This window comes from Pelophylax lessonae (assembly GCF_965119305.1).
Source record: "Pelophylax lessonae genome assembly, chromosome: 4".
NCBI lineage: Eukaryota > Metazoa > Chordata > Amphibia > Anura > Ranidae > Pelophylax > Pelophylax lessonae.
This window is the reverse complement of record NC_138771.1, coordinates 509,344,538-509,359,268: the sequence shown is the minus strand read 5'-3', so window position 1 is coordinate 509,359,268 and position 14,731 is coordinate 509,344,538. Positions and strand designations below refer to the sequence as shown.

The 14,731-nt window shown below is 44.7% G+C and overlaps 1 protein-coding gene across 2 annotated transcripts in view; it reads right to left on the bottom strand.

Moving 5' to 3' along the window:
* Positions 1-1,772: 1,772 nt before the first annotated feature.
* FBXO7 (F-box protein 7) overlaps positions 1,773-14,731 on the bottom strand; it is a 49,468-nt gene continuing 36,509 nt past the window's right edge. For both annotated transcript variants that reach the window (XM_082256536.1, XM_082256537.1), the window contains exons 7-10: positions 9,178-9,273; positions 6,007-6,183; positions 5,326-5,363; positions 1,773-2,260 (exon numbers count right to left, since the gene is read on the bottom strand). In XM_082256536.1, coding sequence (XP_082112662.1) covers positions 1,922-2,260; positions 5,326-5,363; positions 6,007-6,183; positions 9,178-9,273 — 650 coding nt within the window. In that variant the 3' untranslated portion in view covers positions 1,773-1,921. The remainder of the gene's footprint in view (positions 2,261-5,325; positions 5,364-6,006; positions 6,184-9,177; positions 9,274-14,731) is intronic.

Below are 14,731 nucleotides of genomic sequence, written 5' to 3'. Positions count from 1 at the left end.
GTTTCATTTATTGCATAAGATTTAGAAATAAAAGACAATTTTTATTTGAATTACATAGTCCACTTCTTATGAACACAAAATATATGAAAATGTTATACTCACATTTAAAATTAAATGCATCTTGTTATTCTTACAATTTATTTCACTGCAATAAACTTTAAAGGCCAACTCCAGTGAAAGCTTTTATTTCAATGAGCAAGAGTTAGAGGCTCTGTCATGTTTTTATTTCCATCTGCAATTCTGTTGGGGACAGTTTCCCCCTGCCTTCTGGTCAGAGCAGGAAGTAATGGGAGCATCTTTTCAACAATGACAGAGACAAAAACACATTTATTAATACATTGGGTAAGGTTTTAGAAGCTTTGCCTTCCTCTGCCAGCTACAACTACACTCTTCATTTCTTGTACAGGCTTCACAGGGACCGGAAATGAGGAAAAATCTCCCTAGCTTGAGGATAATAAAAACACTACGAGAACTTTTTTTCCCCAACTCTATCCAAAAAAAAAAAACATTAACATGCCTTGCATTTATGGCAGCCTGTTGAAATGAATAGGGCTGCCCACATACCCCCAGCAATGGAAACTACCATTTACTGGGAACGCAGCACACACACACACTCGTTGACTTAGTGCATACGTGTGCCAATCACATAAATGGCACAACACTGTAACTCCTCTTACACGTTACTGCACTGCAGAAATGTAAATACGCCCTTAAAGTGAGTTCGTCTTAGTAATAAACAATAAGTAAAAAAGCACCACTGGCAAAAGAAAAGGGTTTAGGGCCTGTGTCAATGGGCTTTTGTTTGCTTCAAAACTTCTCAATATTTAAGTCTATGGCAACTGAACTTGCAATAAATTCTAAATGATCTCAAAAGCATGCTGCATTTAGCCATCGAATCGAACGGACACTGGTCCCTATACTAACTTGCCTAATCACCAGTGGGAGAAACCACAGTGCACACAGAGATAATAGGCATCTGAAATGCTGGATGTGATTAGGCTTTTGCACTACAAAAAAAGCAAAAGATCTGACAAACGAGAGGTAGCACAGGTAGAAAAACCTTTTCTTTTGCAGGTGTTGTTTCGTTACTTTTTGAAACCAGCATCCCTCAGGGATGTTTCTGCATATAAAGCAAGGCCAGAACTACAGAGAACAACCCAACCCAAGGGACACTGGTGGTTTGGCAAGGAGTAAGAAATACAGTTTTGCACGTTCACAAATTTCGCCATCGCTAAATCAAGCAGTGAACACCATCACAACAAGCTTTGTGCACTTAGGAAAAGCCGACTGTGAGCCTGTAATTTGCTGCAGGTGTTGGACAAACCATAGAAAACGCCTGTGTGTACGATGCCTTTATCATGCCTTGCCCTTGTTGCTAATCCTACCACCAAGACTGACAAAGATCTCCTGATTTTCTAATCTTGATAGATACAAAGCAAAGAGTTTTTTTTATTTTGGTTATGGAGAAGGGTTAAAACATCTGTTTGGCTAGCAGTAAAAGCCTGTTTCACCATACAGACATAAAGGAAAACTTCCAACAACAAGACAAGCAAAAATGAAAATTCTTATCTTACTAAAGTAGAAGAAAGCTAGAACCTCTATGAATTATTTATTGCTTTTTTCTCCCCTGTTGAATGTTTCCTTCTAGTTCCTGTTTGCAAGTTAGGCTCTCTCCAATGGTGCCCCATAGCAGTTAAAACCGAACAGGGGGTTAAAATCTAAACTAGCAATCTTTACCAACTCTCTCCAGAACTGAAAAAAGTGTCTGAACCTACACTTTAATGTGTATTTAATAGCCAAGAATTGTGTTTCTTTTAACCAAGTGTCAGTTCTAGCTTTACCCACTACATCTGACATCTTACAGCCAAGGCTTAGTAAGGAGGGAGGCATGAAATGGGCCCTCCCTGCAGAAAATCCACTATTAGAAGAATGTTGGCATGAAGGCTCCTGGGTTGTGTGGCCTCCTTAGCGGGAAGCCACCATGGCCTGGTAAATTAGGGTTGATGCGAGGCCTCACAGGCTGGAAAGGGTCAATTATTGGTCTTCTGCCAGGTACGAAAAGAGAAAGGGGGTCTCTAGCAATGGGTAGCATGGGGCGCTCGTCAAATTCACCTCCAATGATGCCAGGTGGATAGGGAAAGTTGGGCGGGAAAGGGTCAGGGACGAAAGGGTTAGGCAGGTAGGGTGGAGGAAGAAGTGGCTGGCAAATGTGATGTGAAGTCAATCGACTTAATCTCGCTTTATACATCGCCTTGTACAGCTGTAGAACACAAAGAGTAGAGGTGAGGGATGAGACATATGCAAATCACAGTGTCATGTAATAATTCTATATATGCGTATAAGTAAAACACATCCTTTCTTGTATCTCCAGGTTAACAGTAGTACCAAATGCATCCATACCATTGTGATTCTTAATAATTTATGCCCAACAAATACATTGTTGACACCTGACAATAACACCTACAACTATATAGTAAAAAGAGAGGGTACAATGGAGCGCTTACAGCAACCTCTGTGTACAGGTCCCTTTACATGGGATAGCAATTACATCTAAACCGTATTAAGAAGAGTTCTATACAGTACTAGTCATTTCAGTGTGTGTTCATGCAAAATGGTATAGGAGTTAGTGGGCACATTTAACCACTTTAATACAGGGCACTTTCCTCCCTTCCTGCCCAGGCCAATTTTCCCCTTTTAGCGCTGTTGCATTTTGAATGACAATTGCGCGGTCATGCAACACTGTACCTACACCAAATTTATGTCATTTTCCCCCCACAAATAGAGCTTTCTTTTGGTGGTATTTGATCACCTGTGGGTTTTTTCCTTTTTGCTAAACAAATAAAAAAAGTCCGAAAAGTTTGAAAAAAAAAAAAAAAAAGTTTTTTTGTTTATGTTATACAATTTTGTAAATAAATAAGTTTTTTTCCTGCACTGATGAGCACTGATGAGACTGCACTGACAGGCACTGATGGGGTGGCACTGATGGGGTGGCACTGATGGAGTGGCACTGATAGGTAGCACAGATATGCAGCATTGGTGGGCACTGGTAGGCGGCACTGCTGGGCACCGATAGGCGGCATTGATGGGCACTGATAGGTGGCACTGACGGGCACTAATGGGCACTGATAGGCGGCATTGGTGGGCACTGATGGGCACTGATGGGCGGCACTGACGGGCGGCACTGGTGGGCACTGATGGGCACTGACGGGCGGCACTGATGGGCACTAATGGGCACTGATAGGCAGCACTGGTGGGCAATAATGGGCACTGGTGGGCGACACTAAAAGATGGCAATGATGGGCACTTGTGGGCAGCACTGATAGGGAGGGCACTGGTGGGCAGCACTGATGGGGAGGGCAATGGGGGGCTCCCTGAGCCCTGATTGCCATCCCTGGTGGCCATAGTGGGCATCCCTGGGGTCATAGTGGGCATCCCTGGGGTCATAGTGGGCATCCCTGGTGGTTCTAGTGGCATTCCCCCCGAGGGTCTGCACTGGTAATCAATGATCTGATTGCCAGTGCCGACCCCCCCCTGTCAGGGGAGCCGCCGATCGGCGCTCCTTTACTCGTGCCTGTCAGGCACGAACTAAGGAAAGCCGATCAACGGCTGTTCCTGTTTACTATGTGACCAGCCGTGATTGGACACGGCTGATCACATGGTAAAGAGCTACGTCAGTAGTCTCTTTACCGAGATCGGAGATGCAGGGTGTCAGACTGACACCTCGCATCACCGATCGCCGCTCTGCGCGCCCCCGGGGGGCGCCCAGAGCTGTATTATCCTGCCGCCGTCATATGACGTCCTGTCAGGATAATACAACCACATTCCCGCCGTCAATTGCCTATAGGGCGGGCGGGAAGTGGTTAAATAGCAGAATATGCGCATTTTTGAGTTTTATTGCACACAGCCGTGCACAAAGCATGAGGAACTCCAAATGCCCAGATGAACTTTCAGCTTAAAGGATAAGTTAACTTTAAAAAAATAGATAAATGCACATATTTTTGCAGGTAAAAACAAATTAAAAATGTTTTTCTTTTTCTTTTTTTTGGAGCCTGTAAAGCATTGCACCAGTGATCAGCAGAACACTGGTCCCATGCAGGTCTCCTGCAGACCTGTCAGTATATCTGTGTGCTCGTACATCCCACACAGCCACACTGTTTTCAAAAAGAGACAGCTAGTAGGGGGAACTTCTCCCTGTACTGCTGTCACAGGGAGAGGAGGGAACAGCAAGCGAGGGCAGCAGTGGGAACATGCAGGGCTGCTGTTAGAAGTCACGGAGACCCATACAGCCTGCTTGACAAGGCCCCCTGGCCAAAAGTAACTGAGGACATTGATTTATCAGTCTCTTTCTCTACAGCCTCAGCTGCACAGATAAATATATAGGAAGCGCTCTGAGGCTGCCTTCTCATTCACAAACTGAAGCACAGTAAACACAGTTTACTATGCTTCAGTGATGAATGGACGCAGGAGTGATTGGTACTGATCACTCACTGTGTTCATTCAGGAAAGGAAGGGGGCCAGGAAATGACATCCCCCTGTGTGCTGGCGGGATAGGAGGGATGCCAGAAGAGCTGCGGGGGAATAGGGGCACACGGGGGGCCCAGACAGCACATGGAAGGGGCGCATGTGCTAGAAATGATCCCCTTGCAGTGAAGCCGGAGGGAGAGAGAGAGAAGGAGAAGCTAGCAGCGTTGCAGTGGGAGACAGAAGAGGATCGGTGTCTGCAATAAGACACTACAGTTGGCCCTCCTGGTCAGCAGGTGCCTGGGCCCCCTTTTGAACTGAACTGATGAGGCCCGGGTCCAGTATAGGAGGGCTGGCTGTACTGCCTTATCAGCGGCCCTGGGAACATGTTACATGTTCAACCCCAAAAACGGGTGACACATGTAACATGTTCCCAAAGGTGAACTTATCCTTTTAATCAGCTGAATATATTCCAGGTGCATCAAAACAAAAGATGCTCAAAGTCTTACAGTTTGTTTTCTTTAGAAAGCAGCCACAGCCTAAGTAGAAAAGCCTGTCTTTTGCCAGCATTCTGTAGAGTAGGAACCTTGCTCGCTATGTAAAAGCAGTGGTCTCTATGTAGAGGTGTGGCACACCCTTGAATCAGACTTACAACCATATGCGTGTGAACACGAGTGCTGAGATTTACGTGCTTATACCCACATACAGTGTTTTTTTTATAATACGTGTCTATGGGCAAAAATACACTGCAGCTGTGGCTCCTGAGCACCACAACAACTAGATTTTGCTCTGTATGACCATACACCTAATTAATATACGGCCATGTGAAAATGCTCCTAATGTTTTCTTGTTTTCCACACTCACCTCCTTCCAGTCTGTCTGTGAGGTCCTTGAAGTTCTGTCTGTAACAAAACATGAAAACTTTGAAGTTCAGATTGTAAAATTGACCAGAACAGGATTGTTTTTTTGTCTACCGCAAAATTCAAGTTTACTTTTTAACGTCAGTCTTTTAAACTATAACAAAGTATGTAATATAGTACTTGTTATAATACTGTAGGATTCAACGTGTTGTACTGAGTGCTAAAATCCCGCTGGAAACATTCTATAAAACTTATAGGCAACCTGGTGAGGACAGAATTTACAAAGAAAGGTATGTGAAAAGACAAAAGGTGTATAGGTGAACAATAAATTAGTATTTTTTTTTTTTAGTATCTAAACCCAACAATAAAATTGTTATATATTGCATTTACAGTAAGGGGTCCCGAGATGTGGTGGCTGCTTATTTTTCTTTTTTTAGGATTTTTTTCCTTTATTTTTACATGGCGATCCTGCCAGTAACAATCTTCCTGTCCTAGGGCAATAACACTCACCTACTATACTGTATCTATGGAGGAACAGTGTTGTCAGCATAGGGCAGGACTACAAAGCCCATTTCCCTCTCCTCTTTTCTAGAACACGTTAAACCTTACAGCATCTCAGATTTTTATGATTGGGTTTGGATCTACTTGATGTAAAAAAGATACTTGCATACGTTAAATAACCCACCTCTGAAATCTCTTCTGCACAAGAACTTCCACAGGGTGGGGTCTCTCGTGCCTGCATGTAGATCTTTACAAGAGGCGGAAAGTGAGAAAAGTGAGCGCACATCCAGGAGGCGGAAGATACGCAGCTTTAGTTCCAGTGGTAAAACCAGCAGACCGAACACATCAGGGAGTTCCAGGGCTGTAAGAGAACACACTCTGAGCTAATCAAACTAATTAAAAACTAAACCCAAGGCAGATATAAAACACAAATAATTGCGGCTCTATATTTAATTATACATAATTCAATTTATTTTTTTAACCACTTCTAGACTAGGCTTTTTCTGGCACTTTTTGTTCGCGGTGATATCTCACATGCATGGAGCGATCGCTGTTTGCGCGAGTGCGAGACCAATGCATGAATTTTCCTTTGCACGCAAGCATGAGGGGAAGGGGGCACTTTAAAAAATGTTTTTATTATTTTATTTTTTTTTTTTTTATTATTTTTACCCTGTTGTTTTACATTTAATTTTTTTATCACTTTTATTGTTCTCACAGGAAATATAAACATCCCCTGTAATAGTCATAGGCAGTCTGAGGTACTCTTTATGGAGAGATCTGGGGTCTATTAGACCCCAGATCTCTCCTCTGCCCTTAAAAGCATTTAATCACACCAAGATCGGAGTAATCAATTGTTAGCCCTGTTTAGAAATGGCACTGTTTACATCTGGGGAAACCGGAAGTGAGGTATGCTCATTCCAGATTCCGGATTATCTCTATGGTCAGTTGGCGGAAGTGCGTTTGTTGGTCTCCCGGTGGGAGAAGAGGGCCAGGGAAAGCCTCGGAGGTAGTGGGGGGACCCCCCCCCCCAAATTGCTTGTAAAAGCAATCCAGCGGCTAATTAGGATTGCTTTTACAAGAAAGGTGACTGTCGGCTATAAAAAACAATACCAGCCATCATCCCCGTATAACCACTCAAGTCCAGCAACTTACTCATACGTCACTGGGGCTGATGCAATCAGTATCAGAGTTTAATCTGGCATCAGCCTTTTGCAGCCCCTGTACAACAGAGCTCAGACTATGAGAGGAAAAACTGTTCAAAGAGGCTATCACTTCATCTGCTAACAAGAGACATACTGTTAGGATGGGAGAGCAGAGAGATGAGCTAATCACTGTGCCGCTTCTCTTTTCACTGTCCAGTCACAGGCGAAGTACTGTGGCAACAGCTCTGGATTGGAGGGGAATTTTGCAGAAAAAGTTGATTTTTTATTTATTTTTTTAATGGTTTATAAATTTTGATCTTGTTATTTGTGGCTGGAGTTCTGCTCTAACATCCAAACTTAACACCGCATTATTTTCAAATCCAGCTGTGAAACAACTATCCAATACAGTAATCCCCCGCTCCATCACGGTTCAGTTTTTGCGGTCCCGGTAATTCGCGTTTTTTTTTTTGTAATGTTATTTTACTATATAAATCATTAAAAATGAAATATTTTTGTGTTTTCCATAGCTCTTGCTATGTCTCTTAGTATCTTTTATGTGTTTAAATGAGTTTATATTGTTTTAAAAGTGTGTTTAAAGACCTTAAAATGCTTTTACATGTACAGTGACCGTAAAAAAAAACATGCCTACAATGCATTTTAATAGGGTTTTTCTATTTCGCGGAATTTCACTTTTCGCGGCTGGGTCCGGAACGTAACCCCCGCAATGGAGGGGGGTTTACTGTATTGCATATACAAAGCGTGTATTTGCCTTTTAAACCTGCAGGTGGGGATTTAGGCTAATTTCCAAATGTACCCTCATTCAAGAAAACCTGTTTAAATAGTTCAATACCGGAAGCTGAAATTGAGTCAAAACAATAGAGATACAAGCCGACACCATACAGTGGAAAATCCTATTTTAAATCAATGGGTGCTGTAGTGATTTAATGGATGGAGATGTCAATGTCACCAGAACACCAATGTTGGGTCACAAACATGTAAGATGTTGGGTTTTTTCAGTGTCCCTTTCATCAGGGCAATGTTGACCTAAATCCTTCAAGTGAGAGCAATTACTCCTTTTCAGTTGGCTAGCTATGAGGTTTCGATCAGACAAAGGGAGGCTCAAAGCAGGCTGCTACTGCTGTGCTAGCTCTTTAGATGACCCACTGTGTTCTTGTCATATTCTAAAGCAGAACTTCACCAAGCCATCGGTCAGGCTTTTCACAGCTATTTAGGACTCCATCGGAAAGCTTTCCCTATGCCCCCATTCTCCCATAAGCTAGACATTTTCAAGTGATTTTGTTGTTTTTTGTTTTTTTCTGACATTTTTTGTGCAAATTGGCATTTTGAAGCCTTTTGCATTCAAGCTCAGGGCATTTTTGTTTTGGTCTATGGAAAGCAGTATCATCTGTGACATTATATGTCATCTCCCTTGTATCTGCTTCCTGTTTGTTTCTGTGTATTGTTGGGTCTTGTACTATCAGAGGTCTTGAGCCATGTACATGATGACAGTTTCTTCCCATGCACTCTGCTCTTGCCTCAGTCCTTGTAATAAGGATCACTGGGGTTGTAAAGGTTCTTGTTGGCTCTCACCAGATGGATGAAAATCTCCATATCCATCATTGACACTTCAGAATCGTCCATTTTGTTCACAGGTCTGGGGTTGCTAGGAGGAGGAGATTGGGTGCTAAATGCTTGTTACATGCATTTTCAGTCTATAGGGCCAAAAATGTGAAAATTCTGCTAAAAAAAAGTTCATGCATTTTTTTGCACAAGTGGCTGCTCAACGTTTAGATGTGAACTAGAAACAATGAATATAATCGGAATCTTCATGTTGAGTGTTGTCATGCTTCAGTAAATGCACAACAAATGGGGCTTACTGTCTGTCTTGTTGAGAACGGTTTGACCACACAGGAAATGAGGGAAATCTGCAACGGAGTCACAGACAGGAAAAAAAAAAAAATCTGACAGGGGTTCTAACCTCCCCCTACTCCACTAAAGAAAAGCATTTTTTTTCTGTCTGTGTTGCTGTTGGAGTGTTTCCTTTGATTCCTATCTGGCAAAAAAATGATCATCTGGAAATCAGGGAACTCTCTGGAAAAGATCCCCGGATAGTCGTAAATCCTATCAAACACTAAGAAAAAACAGTTTTGGTTTGATATCCACTTTAATGTCTTGATTGTCAAACATAGGAATCTTCCACTGTTTCAGCCTACCTTGCCGCGTTGCAGCCAGTAATGGGTAGACAAGCTGATCCTTGAATAGGCGTGATAACCTCTGTAGGTCCCTGTACACCGAGCTCACATTATTATCTATAATAAACAGAAGACATATTAACAGAACATTAGAGAGATGACACAAGATTCAGCAATAAAGCCATTATACATTTATGACAGCAGTGCTAAACAGTGCACACACAGGATGAAAAAAACAGGGGAAAACAAGAATTTCATTAAAAAAAAAAAGCAATTCTTTATAATACACTGTGCTTTGGTAAACTAGATGGCAATTAGAATCTACTTTTAAATGGTCATTGAACCCAGACTGAAAAACTATCATTAACCACTTAAGCCCTGGAAGATTTTACCCCCTTCCTGACCAGGGGGTATTTTGCGATTCGGCACTACGTGATTTTAACGGACCATTGCTCGGTCATGCGACGTTGTACCTAAACAAATTTGACATCCTTTTTTTCCCACAAACAGAGCTTTCTTTTGGTGGTATTTGATCACCTGTGCGATTTTTTGATCATGCGCTATAAACAAAAAAAGAGCGTCAATTTTGCAAAAATAACAATATTTTTCACATTTTTTTATATGAAATTCCCCCCCAAAAAAAATGTAAAAATCTAAATTTTTTAACATTTTCGGCCAATTTGTTTTATGCTACCTATGTTTGGTAAAAAAAAAAAAAAAAAAAAAAAAAAAAAAAATCGCAAAAAGCGTATTTTGATTGGTTTGCGCAAAAGTTATCGTGTTTAATAACAAAGGGAAAGATTTTTGTCATTTTTGTTGTTTTTTTTTTAACGCGTCATGGCGGCGACCTGCGATTTTTTTTGTGGGACTGCGACATTGGGGCGGACAGATCGGACCCTTGACTGACATTTTTGACACTTTTGGGGTTACCAGTGACATTACTACAGTAATCAGTGCTATACATATGCACTGTTACTGTAAAATGACACTGGTAGTGAAGGGGTTAACTTTTTTGAGAGGGAGGGGTGGTGTGTGTCCCTAGGGGCGTGATTCTAACTGTGATTGGCTGTGGCTTGAGGTGTAGGAACAATGATCAACGGTCCTACATAGTAGAACCGTATGATCACTGTTCCTACACAGGGGAGAATGACAGGCGGCTTGTTTACATCAGCCGCCTGCCTTTCTTCCGCTGTCACGGACGCGCTCGCTCCCCAGAGCCTCACAGGCTAGTGACGTACCGGTACGTCACTTTGCCTGTGAGGGGCTGACCGCCGCAGTATATGTACTTGCGGCGGTCGGCAAGTGGTTAAATTCTACACTGAACAAAATTTTAAAACGCAACACTTGTTTTTGCCCCCGTTTTTCATGAGCTGAACTCAAAGATCTAAGACTTTTTCTATGTACCCAAAGGGCCTATTTCTCTCAAATATTGTTCACAAATCTGTCTAAATCTGTGTTAGTGAGCACTTCTCCTTTGCCGAGATAATCCATCCACCTCACAGGTGTGGCATATCAAGATGCTGATTAGAAAACATGATTATTGCACAGGTGTGCCTTAGGCTGGCCACCATAAAGGCCTCTCTAAAATGTGCAGTTTTATCACAGAGCACAATGCCACAGATGAGCGTGAAATTGGCATGCTGACTGCAGGAATGTCCACCAGAGCTGTTGCCTGTGAATTTAATGTTCATTTCTCTACCATAAGGCCCCTTTTACACATGGGAGTCCGTCGGCGGACTCAGTTTTTCTTAGCGGGGGATCGCTAAGAAACCTTACAGTACCTTGAAAAAATATTCATACCCCTAAATATTTTCCACATTTTGTCATGTTACAACCAAAAATGTAAATGTATTTTATTGGGATTTTTTGTGATAGACCAACACAAAGTGGCACATAATTGTGAAGTGGAAGAAAAATGATAAATGGTTTTCAAAATTTTTTACAAATAAAGATCTTAAAAGAGTGGCGTGCATTTGAATTCATCCCCCTTTACTCTGATACCCCTAACTAAAATGAGTGCCAAAGGGAATGAATGCCTCCACTGCAGCTTCAGCTGCGTCCTCCATTTTCAAAGTCTCACGCACAGACACAATTAGCGTGCCTGCCAGGGCCTTTTTGTGTGCGGCTACAGGAGTGGAGGAATCATCCTCAATATCTGAAAACTCAGGGCGCGAGGCCGCAGACCCCTCAGGGTGGGCCCCGTCCACATCGGTCAGATTTGATTCAGAATCTGAGTAGACAGATGAAGCAGGGGAAGAAAGGGGGGCGCTTTTTACCACCCCGCCACCCAAAAGCCACCTCCACCCGGAACACAAAGGACCGCCGTCAGTGCATCAACGGAGGGTTGGGACCCGGAGGGCCCCCCAGGTTTTGAAAGGGTGGGGAATTGTGCTGCAAGGATTCCACAAGGAATAAGGGTACTCCACAAAAGTGCACAAAAACACTGTTAAGGGACACCCCCACCACGCTGGTAACACCACCGGTTGCCAGCCACAGAGCACCCCCTGATCCTGCAGCAGAGAGAGGGAGAGGACCCCACCAGACTCACCACCAGGCAGTCACCGGCAGCACCGGGATCAAAGCGCTCCAGGTGCGGCGTCCAGGAAGGAAAGAGGCCCAGGAGTCAGAACCAGGAAATAGGGAGGGGCTCCCACAGCTAAAATGAACACCCAGGAGGCTCCACAGTGATAGCCGCCAATCAATTCAATACCGGACTAACGCAAAATGGCCACTGCGGCTACACAAACATGGCTGCCAGCCTATACAGAAAATAGGCTACAACAAAATGGCGGCCCCATGCGGCTCCAGGAGGGATCCCTGGGCCCAGGCAAGACACAGAGCAAGAAGGGGGGGGCCATAGCAGGAACCCCCCACCAGGTACAGCCTCCCCCTCACAGCCGATTGCCCGGTCGCCGGCGGCGTACTCCGTCTGCCGCCATCACCAGTACAGCACCCTGCCCCGGCCCCCGGAGGTAGCTAGACCACCATACAATCTCAGTGTAGCAAGTTTTCCAGGCATTGGGCCTGATGTGGGTCTGCCATTGTTACCGGTGACACCTTCAGCCCATTTAAGCTGAATACCCAAGTGTGAGATTGGAGATAATGACCATTCCGGCATCTTTGGTTTGTTTTGTTTATTTGATAATGGGGATGGGAGAAGGGAATGAGTGGGATACTCCTCTGGCTCAACTAGGTACAACTGGGACACTTTGCAGAAAAATGCCTGTTAGCGCTGTCTTGACGCCAGCTGGATGTCGACCAACGCTTGCTGGCGCTTAAAAATACTGACTTGCTGAACTGTGTTTGAACTTGACTTTTGAAACTCTGGTTAGCTCAAAAGTCCTGTAAATAGCTCCCCCCAGCCCTTCACTGACTGAGGTAGCTCTTTGTAACTGCTGGTGCTGCTGCAACTCTCAACACTGTACACTACACACTGTACACTTTAACTCTTCAGGGCCCAACCGCTGGCACCCCCTTTACATTTCAGGGTCCTCTCACTAGGCACCCCCTCTAGACTTCAGGGTCAACACTGGCACCCCCTTTACAGCTAGCTGGCTCCTGGATCCCTTGGACCTTCACCGGAGTGGTCCCCTCAGCTAGGCAGACCCCTAGTGGCAGTTTACAGTACTCACAAACTGGGAATGCTTTCCTGAAACTGGACCCCCTCTGCTCTGCTGGTCCTCGGCACACCGGATCCTCTCCGCAGCTCAGCTCACTCAGTCCCCTCAGGCAAGCCGCCCGGGACACCCGATCCTGCTGACAGGAGGAGAGCCATACTCTCCCTCCTGGGACTCTGCTTCAGGCCAAAGACACTGTGTCATGCGCTCCCCTCAAACTTATACCCACTCCCAGAATCATGTGTGGCAGTATCTGCTTTTCTGGGGTAGATACAGAGTGTGCCATTGGCTGGATGTCCTCCACTGCCCAATGAGAGCCCTCTCATGGAGCACAGTGGGGAGACTTCTCAGTCTCAACAGCTACACCTGGGAGACATGACAGCCCAGCTGAAAATCATGGCCCTGCTGTTAGGCAGCTAAGGCCCACTATACTTTGCCTAGCACCTACCTTGTAGGGTGCTACATCAGTATAGGTGAATTGGGGGGCAGAGAGGGGGGATAGATGACCCACAGGACCATCAGACTAAAGGGGGGGCATAACGGGAAGGAGGAGAACCCAGGGGTCCGACCGTCCCAGGGAGGGGGGGGATAGCTACTCACCACACTAGGAACCAGGCAGGCACCTCTACAGACAGAACCTCCTCACCATCTAAATGGGGGGCTGTCGGCCAGGAGGAATGCTGCGACGCAGGTTGAGACCCGGTCGTATTCAACCTCGCAAGGCGTTTAACTCGCAGGCCAGCCCCTGTCCAGTGGGGCCATTTCGCGGCTCGCAGGCCAGACTGGGGGGACCACTGGATCTAGATTATCCAGCCTGTCGCCAAGTCTGGCAGTTGATTGTAGATCTCACAGGCAAAAAACAGGAGAAAAAAATCTATCCAAAAAGAAAAAATTGCCAGGACAAAAGATCCCAGCAAGGAACTAAGTCCTTACTCCTGACGAAAAAACTGGGTACCAATAGCAGAGAGAGGGAGTATACCTCCTGGGATTGCCCATAGGCGTAGTCAAGTTATTTTTCTGCCTAGTGTCCTACTCCTGTAGGGGGCAGTATAACCCAATGGTCAAAAGATCAGGAACTGTGCCCATCAATAAACAAAAGAGAAAATATTTTTTACTTTCTGCTATAAAACATATAAAAAAATGTAATAAAATTTAGGCCAAAATGCATTCTGCTAAATGTTTTTGGTCAAAAAGAATCCCAATAAGCATATATGGATTGTTTTTTGCCAATATTATAGTGTCTACAAATACATACTATGGGATATATTTACGAAACTTTTATTTATTTATTTTTTTATACTAGCAATGGCGGCGATCAGCGGCTTATAGCGGGACTGTGATATTGCAGCAGACAAATTGGACACTGACACTTTGTGGGAACCAGTGACACTAATACAGTAATCAGTGCTAAAAATATGCACTGTCACTGTATTAACCACTTAAAGACCGCCCACTGCAGATTTACTGCCGCAGGCGGCCGCTCCTGGGCAAACTGACATAGTACTACGTCGCTCGCTCAGGAGACTCTAGGGGGCGAGCGCACGCCGCCGGCGGTGCGCTCCTGCCCCCGCTTGTCAGCCGGGGAGCCAGTGCGTGTGACAGGCTGCTCCGATGGCCGCCGGCCACCCACGATCTCCCCCCGCTGACAGAGAAGGACAGACGGCTGATGTAAACACAGCCGTCTGTCATTCTCCCTGAAGTGATCACAGAGGTTATGTGATCCTGCTATATAGGATCGCATGTCTCTGTGATGACTTCACAAGCCACGCCCCCCCCACAGTTAGAATCACGCCCCTAGGGACACATTTAACCCCTTGATCACCCATACTGTTAACCCCTTCCCTGCCAGTGTCATTTTTACAGTGACAGTGCATATATTTAGCACTGATTACTGTAGCAATGTCACTGGTACCCCCAAAAGTGTCAAAAATGTCAGTTAGGGGGTCAGAGGTGAGGTG